General features: G+C 47.2%; 2 protein-coding genes across 2 annotated transcripts; both read right to left on the minus strand.

Moving 5' to 3' along the window:
* LOC123072914 (gibberellin 2-beta-dioxygenase 7) lies at positions 1 to 485 on the minus strand. Its single transcript, XM_044496586.1, has one exon. It carries the CDS (start codon positions 483 to 485, stop codon positions 234 to 236), a length of 252 nt encoding a protein of 83 aa, XP_044352521.1. The 3' UTR covers positions 1 to 233.
* LOC123072913 (disease resistance protein RPM1) lies at positions 1 to 7,671 on the minus strand. Its single transcript, XM_044496585.1, has 3 exons — positions 6,421 to 7,671; positions 4,561 to 5,166; positions 1 to 2,918 (listed from the first exon to the last, which is right to left on the minus strand). The coding sequence occupies exons 1-3, from the start codon at positions 7,468 to 7,470 to the stop codon at positions 1,035 to 1,037; spliced, it is 3,540 nt and encodes a 1,179-aa protein (XP_044352520.1). The 5' UTR covers positions 7,471 to 7,671; the 3' UTR covers positions 1 to 1,034.
* Between the last annotated feature and the right edge of the window lie 3,574 nt (positions 7,672 to 11,245).

The following is an 11,245-nucleotide window of genomic DNA, read 5'->3' on the forward strand; positions in this document are numbered from 1 at the left end:
TGCTGTTACGATGTGATTTGATCGATGATCCATACATGGGTGGTGCGGATTTGATCCATACATATATGGAGCACGGACGCACGAGAGCCAGCCCACTAAGCATAAGACGGCCGGGTACAACATATACGAATAGCAGCCGTGCTGTATTCTACTCTGCTCTGCTCCGTCCACAACTCCACATCGGTGGATCAGGCTTTCATTGCTCTTGCTCCGTCCAAGTCCAATGATTATGACTATGATCCACTGACGGGGATGCGAAAGCGGCCAAGGCTGACCTTGGCGCCGGTGGCCTTCACGTCCGCCTGCACCTGCTCCCGAAACTCATCGTAGCTGAACCCTCTGTACATCTCCTGACCGACAATGATGGCGTCCTCGTGCGGGAACGCCAAGTAGCAGAGTGACATCATGTCCACCTCCGTCCCAGCCGGCGCCACCACCCGGTGCTCCGGGCCCCGGACCGCGTCACCGCTCATCGCCTGCAGCATGTCCCCCACGTTCACCACCAGCGCCCCCTCACCGCCTCCATGAACTCCGCCAAGGCACCGTCTGCTTCACCATCAGCAGCGTCAAGAGAAGAATGACAACGGTCGCCGTCAGCTGAGCTCCTTGACAGGAAGCGCCGGCGTGCCACAGAAGTAGCCAGGAAGCCGAGACTTCTTGGCCGTATCCAGCTCAAGGAGCCCGTGCGCAAGCCCAAACAGGCGGGCTGTGAGGTCGCGGGGGGACGCCGTGGTTGACCAGCCAGAACACGCCTGGGTCATGACGGCACGCCACCACCAGGTGCTCCGTCAGGCTGGACTCCTCCCCCTCGAGGTCTACAGTGGGCAGCTCTAGCTCGCACCTGCTCCATGGATTGATGGAGATGGATCTGCTGCTGGATCAAGAGGCGGTCCAGCTGATGGATCTAGACGGAGCAGAGCAGGGAAGGGGACAACCTTTCCATTTTTGTTATAGTGATCACATAGATTGTGGTTAGCACGTGGATCCTTTAGTTCGTTCATCATCTTGCAAACTGGTGTTTGGCTTTTTGGCTGTCAATTGCGTGCTGCTGCTGCTGCCTCCTTGAACGCGAATGCAGCTCGAATTATATGTGCTTGAGCTCTGATTTTCTGTATTACCTCTGCCTTCGCCTCCTCATGTTTCTTAAACGCAGCAGCTCGTTCATTTCGATCCAGATCGGTAGAGCCATCCAGCAACACCTTTTTAATTTTGGGGAGCTTGTGAAACTGACGCAGGACATGCCCGCTTAAAAGGTTGCAGTTATTGACAAGCAGTATCTCCAGGTTTGGCAGTGCTCCTCCTGGAAATGATACCGACATGAGATTTTCTAACCGGTCAAGTTGGAGCAGCTCAAGCTTTAGAAATGCATCACTTTGAAATTCCATTTCCTCCACCATAATTGATTTAGCCAAGAGGCGTAGCATGATCAACTTGGGTAGCTTCGAGATGATCTGTACAGCATCACTGTCCAGGAGTGTTGTGCGAAGGCATAGCTTTTGGAGATTATGAAGGGTCTTGATCCACCTTGGGAGCGTGCCAAGACTGCCATATAGTTTCAATGTTTCAAGATGGTGTGGAGGTGGGGAAACAGTATCTAATCTTCCGAGTGAATCTCCAGAGTGAACCATCAATGACCGCAGATCCTGGAGTCGCTCAAGAGTGGAGCAGAGATGCTTGCTGTTGTGTTTAGTAACCCCAATCAAACCTAACCTCTGTAACTGTGTTAGCTTCTGTAGCTCCTTCATAGCACTTCGACTGTTGCCTGTAACATCAATGGTCCCCAGTGTAGTAATAAACTTCAGTTTCCCAATCATCTTCGGGACACGCACACCATGTGGTTTGTCCCTCTGAAACGGATGTAGCAAACACATGCGGAAAGCAGATGAAGCAGCACACTGGAGAGGCTGGGGACAACAACTGGTCACTTCACAGCTAAAATCAAGCTGAGAATTGCCTTCCATTGATGTCGCCATTGTACCACCACGGAGATGGCACAGCCCAGTGAGATGAATGATTGTAGATGGCAGCTTGGCGATGTAAGTGCCCCGGATATCTAATACCTCAAGGCCTTGCAACTTCCCCAAAGAGTTAGGTAGATGGGAAATGCCGGTGTTCCTGAGACTCAGATACTTAAGGTGCCGAAAATCCCCAATTTGCTCAAGGTCATGATGCTCCACCAGACCTGCAGTATCTTCCAAATCAAGCACCCTTAGCAACTTCATGCTTGGTGAAATAAAAAAGGAACTCCACTCCCCAAAAACTGTTAGTGACCGGGCACAAGAGTGGTCTATTTTCTTGAACTCATCATCATGTCTTATCCACCCGCTTTTAACCACTAGGTGTCTGGGTTGGGAGATTGTAGAGTTTCTATTCACAGTGTGCTCATCAAGGATGTGGATAGACACACCCGATTTCACTTCCGAGCCACCGAGTTGTTGAAACAAATCATCAACCTGGCAGACATTTACTCTTCCGCCAGTTGTTTCTGCTCGTTTCAATGGATGAAGAATACCCCTCATAACCAGGCCATCAAAGATCTTCTCAAGTTCCTCAGCATTATCTTCTCTTATATTCTTGCTGTAGATTTCTGCCATCCACGCACTTGCCAATCTTCTGCGCGTTATGCTGTAGCCTCTCAGAAAAATGCTAATATATTGTAGCAAATATTTCATATGGGATGGTAAATCAACATAGCTCAATTTTGCTGCTGCTGTAGCAACCCGGTCAGGTTTATTTCTTAACTCTGAGTCATAACGTTCTAGCACGCTGTTCCATGCTTCTGATGTCCGAGTTTTGGTGCCTAGAAGTCCACTTATGATAGTGATTGCACAAAGGTCCCCATCACATTTTTTTATGATGTGATCAGCAAGATCAACCATTGGTTTATGCAACTCAATTAGCCCATCACGCTTAAATACCTGTTGGAGCACAGCCACAAAAAATATTAGTTTTGATGATATTGCGCCGAGTACAGAAAACAAATATATAGGTTTCGTTCTTACTATGCACAAAGACTCAAAGAACTACCAGGCTAGTAATAAAATGCTGAGTTTGCCCTGCATTCTGACAACATCATTTAGTAATTTAATTTGGATAATCAGTCCAATAGTGTGGCCATGACAATAAGCTACTATTTCGCATCATTCATACTATAGCTCTATGGCTCAGAGCGTAGCTCAGCCATGGCTACACTCCAGATTGTGAGAATTTTTGTATTTACTTTGTGGATGAGAAAATACACCTGGGTTTCAGCATGCAAGTATGTACACAAGCAACCAAATTAACATGTGTGTTTTGCAGGGTTTTAATAAAAAAAGACTTACAACGCCTGCCAAATCGTTAACCAGATGCACCAGATGCAGGGTTTTAATAAAAAAAGACTTACAACGCCTGCCAAATCGTTAACCAGATGCACCTTCTCTGTATTTAAATTTGTTTTGTTTGCCTAGTTTATCCTTAGTCATGCACCTACTGACATATACTGCCTTCAAAATGATAGTTGTCTGCATAAGTATAATCATTCAATTGAAGCCGTGCTTCAATTCCTAAGCATGAAGTGTATGAAATATTGAAATTCACAGAGAAACATTTTTGGCTATAAAACCATTTCTGGCCATGACAACTCATTTTGGCTTTCAAATCATAAAATTTATTTCTGGACAAAGAAATCATTTTTGGGCAATAAAATTCACAAAAAAAATGGTCACAATAATTATGAGTGGAAAAGAGAGAACACGTGACTTATGAATGTATCGTCTCATTTGGTATGCCTCCAGGGTTTCAATCATTCGTTCATATATTCTTCATAGTGCTTATTTCTAGCATGATAGTACAGAATGATATACATCATCCAAGGTTTTCGAGTCGATGAGTTGACGAGTCGCTCGGGGGGGGGGGCAACTCTAGACTAGTCTAGACTCATGGTCGATGAGTCGACATGCGACGAGTCGACGTGAGTTAAGCAGTAGAAAGTAGGTACAATAAAACCAGCCTTATTCTTGAGTGGTTCCAATTCAGCCCTCAACTCTTCATCATGCACAACCACCCTTGTTCATGCACAACCAGGGGAGGAGCAGACCACCACCACCACCACCAACAACAACAACAACAACCAGGGTAGGAGAGGAAGAGCAGACCAGCAGCAACAACAACCAGGGATGAGGGGACGAGCAGACCAGCAGCAGCAACCAGGGGAGGAGGGGAGGAGCAGACCAGCAACAGCAGCAACCAGGGGAGGAGCAGCAAGCCAGCAACCAGGGGCGGCGGCGGCTGCCAAGGAGAGGGTTGGGTTGGCGGGGGGGAACAGGTTCGATCTAGGTTTCCACGGGGGATAGTTCGATACAGTAAAAAAAACATATGACAGGCAGGCCCAAAAAAATTTAGTCGTTCGACCCAGAAAACACGACTAGTCGTGACTAGTCGCTCGAGTCGCTCGACTCATCCCATGAGTCGAGTCGCCAGGCTGAGTCAACCCTGCCAGTGCGACTCATAGACTAGTTGCGACTACTCGAGCGACTCAAAAACAGAGACATCATCCAAAGTTTCGGAGAACATACATACCTTGTGATAGAACAATTGACGGACTGCGGCGCTGTCAAGAGGATCCAACTTGCATAGAGTGTCTTTATTCCCTGAACAATAATGAGCAACTGCAGCATTTGTCGTGGTAACGACTATAGTGCAGCTATGTTTAGCATTACCATCATCCCATAAGCACGACTTCACCTGATCCCATTCTTCGTCTGCTGACAGCCCATCGAGGACTACTAGAGATCTCCCTCCTTCCATGAGCTGAAGAATCTTAGTCACCAATTTGTCACCAGACATGTTACTGGTGCGACTTACAGAGTCTTGCCTCCCTCCTGGGGAGCATGCAAGGAATTGTGAAATTATGCTTCGTAAGAACTCCTCCTGACTGAAAGGACGCATCATGGTGATCCATGCTAGCATTTCAAACCTCGTAGACATCTCTAGGCTATCGTAAATAACTTTCTTGACAAGGACACTCTTTCCGATACCACTAGCCCCGTACACGGAGATTGGGTAGCAGTCAGGACCATCCTCTAATATCCTTCTAGTTAAATCAGCAACTTCCGCCTTCCTGCCAACCAACTCTGAGTATGGCTCTATTTTTATAACAACATTTGCTTCATTAGTGGTGGCAGCCTGAAAACAAGACATATTTTGCAACAAATTGTTAAGTAGATTTCTCCAGAAAGGACAACATAAAGCAGTTTGCGAAACGTGATGAAAGATAAGCTAAATCAAAATTTTCCATTCTGTATGAGGATGCAAGCATAAATAAGCTTGTTGATTTTCTTGAAGAATCTTTAAGTGAATTTTAGATTTACATAAAACTGGGTGGCCCGAGTATTTGCACGGCTAGATCTTTTATACACTATTACCATTTTGTTGGTATTAGTTCCTAACTTTCACCTTTTTTTTATTCAATTTCTCTTGATGGATATTTAAATTTATAAGAAATGTTTAATGCAAAATAACCTTGAGAGAACTCATTGGATGTTCTTGCATATTTTATTTTCTTTAAGCGTAATGGAAGCTCATTATGGAAATAGGTCTTTATTTGGAAACATAGCTTCAACCTTCTTAACCTTATCTATATATGTATAATTCTCATTAGGTTGACACTAAGTTTGCCGATTGATCATTTGGTTCCATCAAGGTGCACAAGAGCCTTGAGGTGTATCAAATGCCAATAAAAACCAATCGTAAGTATTAAAATTTACACCATTTGATATATATGAGTAATCTTACATGTACCATACATAATGTTATTTTATTTTAAAATTCTTATTTCCCAAAACGTACTGAAAAGAAACAATTGATGGGTTGATCAATGAAATATTTAGAGGTGGTAACATAGCCTTTGTCAATTGGGTGGTACATTGTCAACTCCATGACATGAAATCCAAATAAATAATACTGATTTTATTTTTGTTAGGAAATGTTATATTCGAATTTGAAATATGGTTTGCCCGTTTCTTCATGAACTACCAGTTTCACGATTTTTTGTTATTTTAAGGTTGAAAATGAGAAACATGCAACTTTTGGCTCTCAGCCATCATTTTTTCTATCGGCATAAACAAATTTAACAAGCTAGTGATTTTTTAGAAGAGTTGTTCGGATACATAAACAAGAACAAAAATAGAAATGTACAAAGCACATGATAAAATATTGCTGCAGATTGAACGGGCTGGTAACATCTTGGGTATACTGAATGTTTGTTAACTTTGTGAAATCTTGTCTGTCCTTTCTTCTACTGCCATAATAATAATAATACAATAAAACATATCCAACAGCTAGCTAACCAGCATGCAGTGGAGTGTAGCTTGAAGTGAGCAAATCTGCCAGAAATAACACTGAATTTTGGGAGTTGAGAAAAAGGCCAATAGCAGATACCTGGTTGGAAGAGACGTAAAGCTGTGCGTCATTATCTGAAACTCCTTCAAGGGTGAAGGATCTGCTCAGCCGCCCAGCGCAATGCCTCGCCACATCAGCTCTCTGAGATGATACTATGATCCGGCTGCCATTCATATGATCCGGGAAGAGGATTTTGATCCAGTCCCACGTGGGCCTCGCGCATACATCTTCAATGATGACCAGGTACCGCTTCTCGTCAAGGTGGTTTGCTACCACCATCATCAGCTCCTCGGTCCCCATCCTCTCAGTATCCCCGAGGAAACCGAGTGTGCTCTGCGACACCGGCGGCATGCAATTGTTTTCATTTGCCAGGAGCTGCCTCGCCAAGCCCCGCAGGAACTCGGTGAGGCTGATGGGGTGGGTAGCCGTGACCCATGCACGGCACTGGAACATCTTGGCATCGTCATAGACTAGGCCGATGAGAGAAGTGGTGTCTCCATTTCCGATGCCTGCCATTGTCCATACAGAGATTACCAATAGTGATTCATCGGGCCACGCAAGCAGCTGGCCAAGATCAAACTTGTGGTCAATATCCGTTGCCAGCCGCGCCTCCTCTACCAGACTGACCGGTGGCTTCCTCAATGCCGCCATGAAGCGGGCGACTTGATAGCGCTCCCTCCTCTCACTCACGCGATTAACTTGGGACACCAAGTCCTTGAGCTCGGCGGCGATAGAGTGCCGTGGAGCCAGAGAGGTCCACCGGAACCTCCACAAGGACGGCCTCTCCCGGTGAGGGGCGAGCTGCAGGAGGCAGTCTTGGATGTCGCATGCCATGTCCCGGATTTTGTCCACCCACCGCCGTGCCGGTGCCTCCTCAGCATCACCGCTCGGATCCATCTCTCCACGAGCCTCCTCATACTTGTCCACATCTGCAAGGAACTTGTGCATCTCCCCGAGCTCTTCCGCCAGGATCATGGCGTCCTCTTGAACGCCAGCCTGCAAGGCCATCTCTTTGGCGGCACTTGATGTCGCCTCCCTTGCCAGGCACTGGCAAGCGGATTTGAGTAAGCACAGGCACGCACCTTCCATTGCTCCCCCGACCGCCCGATAGTGCCCTCCTCAACGGCGGCGTCCCCAGCTCCTCCTCCGGCGGCGCAGATCCCCACAGGGGTTGAGCCCGGCAGCGCGCGACGGCGCGAGCAAGGAGGCAAGAACGGCGGCGGCCGCTGGCGGAGAGGAGTGGACGGAAGGAGAGTGTGAGAGTGGCGGCTGTGATTTGGGGGGAGGGGAAAGCGCCCTGCAGCTTCGCCTTAACCCTAGCGCGGGTTGGGCCGTGCCTTTTTGGGCCACGCTGGGCAGATGACAGGCCCAGGAGATAAGTCCTTCCATCCATCATTGCTCTCGACACAGACCTACGGCCGGAATCACTAATTGACAAGTACTTCTTCCAAAGATATCTCTCTCCTTGATAGGTTGCGAAGAGATTAACGTTTTATGAAGAGATTAACGTTTTGGGTCTTGTATTTCTACACAATATGTTCCTCTTTGAGAGATTCATGGGAGTCTTGAAGAAATATGTTCATAACCGTGCTAGGCCAGAAGGAAGCATCTCGAAGGGCCATGAAAATGAGGTCATTGAGTTTTGTATTGACTTTATTCCTGACCTTAAGCCGATTGGTGTTCTTGAATCGCGGCATAAAGGCAGACTGGATGGAAAAGGCATGCTAGGAGGGGATCAAATAATATGTATGGACGGGCATTCTCTCACTAAAGGATACTACACAGTTCTACAGAATTCCGCCTTGGTGGCTCCGTATATGGAGGAACACAAGAATTTTCTACACTCGAAACAACCGGAGAAGTCTGACGACTGGATTACACGTGGACAAACGAGGACTTTCGTCGGTTGGTTGCAGAAACGTGCCATGCATGATGGTGATATTGAAGATGACCTGTACTCGCTGTCCCAGTTACCATCTTTGAGTATGATGACTTTCAAAGGATACCAGATAAATGGGAATACATTTTACACGATCGCCCAAGATAAGAAGAGCACTAACCAAAACAGTGGTGAGCTTTGATGCAACAACCAACACGGAAAAAGAAACATATAGAGGACATATGGGAACTTAACTATGGAGGTGGTTTGAAGGTCCCTTTGTTTCGGTGCAAATGGGTCAATATGACACTAGGCGGGGTAACGAAAGACCCACAGTATGGAATGACAACAGTGGATCTCAACAATCTTGCTTATGCAGATGAACCATTCATCCTAGCCAATGATGTGGCACATGTTTTTTATGTGAAAGGCATGTTTAACAGGCCGAGAAAAAGAAAAGATAAGGAAGCGAATGGATCATACGACGAGCCAAAGCGCCACATAGTTCTTTCAGGAAAAAGAAACATCGTGGGAGTGGATGACAAGACAGACATGTTAGAAAATTATGAAAAGTTTGATGAAATTGCTCCATTCGCAGTGAATATTGACCGAGCATCCAGTTAAATGATGAAGATTTTCCATAGCTACGGCGCAAAGGGACACACGCGAAGAAAAAGTTTTACACCCAAAGATCTGGGATGTGATCGACTTCACTATCATCTGGGATGGGATGTGATCGACTTCACCTAGGAGGGAATCTCTGTAATAGTTAGGGTAGTTATGTGTTTTGGCATTTGAAACGTGAAGAAATTTTATGTGCAAACAAATTCTTTCATGCATTTACTGATTTTTTCAGCTAAATGACCCTGAAATTGAAAAGCATTTCAAATGAACTCAGAAAAGATTGAAAGTTGGCATGGTATCATAATTTCACCCACATAGCATGTGCATAAAAATAGAGAGGGTTACGGCAAAAGCTGGATGCACTTCGTGTACAAAATGGACAATCTCTTTCGAAGTATCAGGGTTTCGGACGAAAACTCATCTATTACACATACATTTCATTTTTTAAATAACCTAAGCATTACCAAATTGAATATAATGATAAAACACACTAATATTAACATAAAAAGAATCACTGAAAAATCTATTTTTAAAGTTAAGTTATTCACAAACTAGTGATTCACACAAATTTCAAATAATTTAAAATTTAAACTATTCAAATTTGAAAACTACCGGCACTAACAGAAAGTTTGTAATTTTTTGTACCTAAAGCAAAAATATTCACAAAGAAACTCTAAATACAGCAAAAAACAACTAAAAAAGCAAAAACAAAGAAAATAAAAAAGCCCGCCTACTGGGCCAGAGCGGCCTGGATACGACTAGAAACCCAACGTGTTGTTGGGCCAGGATGCAAGCCGGCAAAGGCCCAGTAGGCCCACAGGGCAGCAGAGAATAGGTAGGCCCAGTAGGCCTGCTTTGGAGAGGAGCTCGAGAGAGCTACCGCACTAGGGCTTATAAACCAGTGCGGACGCCCCTCGGCTAGCGAGGTGGGACTAAACTTGCCGCACCGCACATGTGCCAGCGCACCCCTTTAGTACCGGGTGGTGGCTGCAACCGGTACTAAAGAGGTGGTCTTTAGTACCGGTTGGTGCCATCACCCAGTACTAAAGGGGGGGCGCTTCCCACCGCTTGGCCTGGCCAAAATAGACCTTTAGTACCGGTTGGTGGCTCCAACTAGTACTAAAGGTCCATCCTATATATACAACACTTGAAAAAAATTCAGTTTCCCTCTATTTCTTCATCTCCGTCGATGACATGTTGCCTGCCCCGATCGACTCCGTCGCCGCACCCGACGCGTCGCCGCCCCGGCCGTCACCGCCCCCGTCGCCGCCCCGGCCGTCCCCGTCCCCGTCGTCCTCGTCGCCGCGCCCTGCCCCGTCGCCGCACCCCACCCCGGCCCGTCGCCGCGCCCCGCCCCATCGTTGCCGCCCCGCTCCATCGTCGTCCCGTCCCGTCGCCCCGTCGTCACCTCGCCGGTGAGCTCATACCCCGTGTTGGGGATATAACTACTGGGTGTAAACCGCCCAGGAGGGGCCGGTTCACCTTCAACTACATTGAAGCCCACCAAGACCCAGAAGATGGCGCTTTCCTAATGAAGCTTAGAGGCCCGGAGCCCAAAGGTGGATTAGGGCCCATAGTGGTAAACCGCCATGGTTATGTAACTTGTATTGTAAGTTAGGAAAGGAGAGACTGAGCCGGACACTTGTATGAGTCGGCCTCGGGACTCTGTAGACCGGCCGGGCGTCAACCTGTGTATATAAAGGGACGACCCGGCGGCGGTTCAGGGACAACAGACAACAACTCGAGAATCAGGCAAAGCGTATTTGCTCCCTGGTCATCGAAACCCAATCAATTCCATCACAACTAGACGTAGGCTTTTACCTTCATCGAAGGGGCCGAACTAGTATAAAACTCCCGTGTCCCTTGTCCGGTTTAACCCCTTCAAGCTAACCCGTCGCGATGGCTCCACGAATAAGTCCTTTCATGAGGACATCTGACGTGTTAATTTCACGACAGTTGGCGCCCACCGTGGGGCTATCGCACAATGGTTTCGAGTTCTTGAAGGGCAGCTTTGAAGGACTCAAGGGGTACGTGGTCGACCGGATGACCAAGAGTCGTCGCGGCAAACTCTACATCGACGACGAAGGATGGGGCCCCGAGGCCGGCTCAATCGAGTACGGGTACCGGGTCCCCTTTGGCAGAATTCATGTCTTCATCGGCAAGATCGGCGAACCGGGCCCTGAGCCGGACACCTACACCGACCTCATCGAGACGGCTCAGCATGCGAGTCCTACCCGGGTTAAGCCCGCCATGAAGCGTGTGTTCGTAGGATGTGTCCATGCGATCGGGTCTGAACCGGTGTCTGAAGGCGAGACGATTGTTTATTCCGATGGCGAGTCATCCACTGGTGAAACCGAGTCC

Source organism: Triticum aestivum, chromosome 3B (assembly GCF_018294505.1).
Source record: "Triticum aestivum cultivar Chinese Spring chromosome 3B, IWGSC CS RefSeq v2.1, whole genome shotgun sequence".
In the NCBI taxonomy this organism is placed as follows: Eukaryota; Viridiplantae; Streptophyta; class Magnoliopsida; order Poales; family Poaceae; genus Triticum; species Triticum aestivum.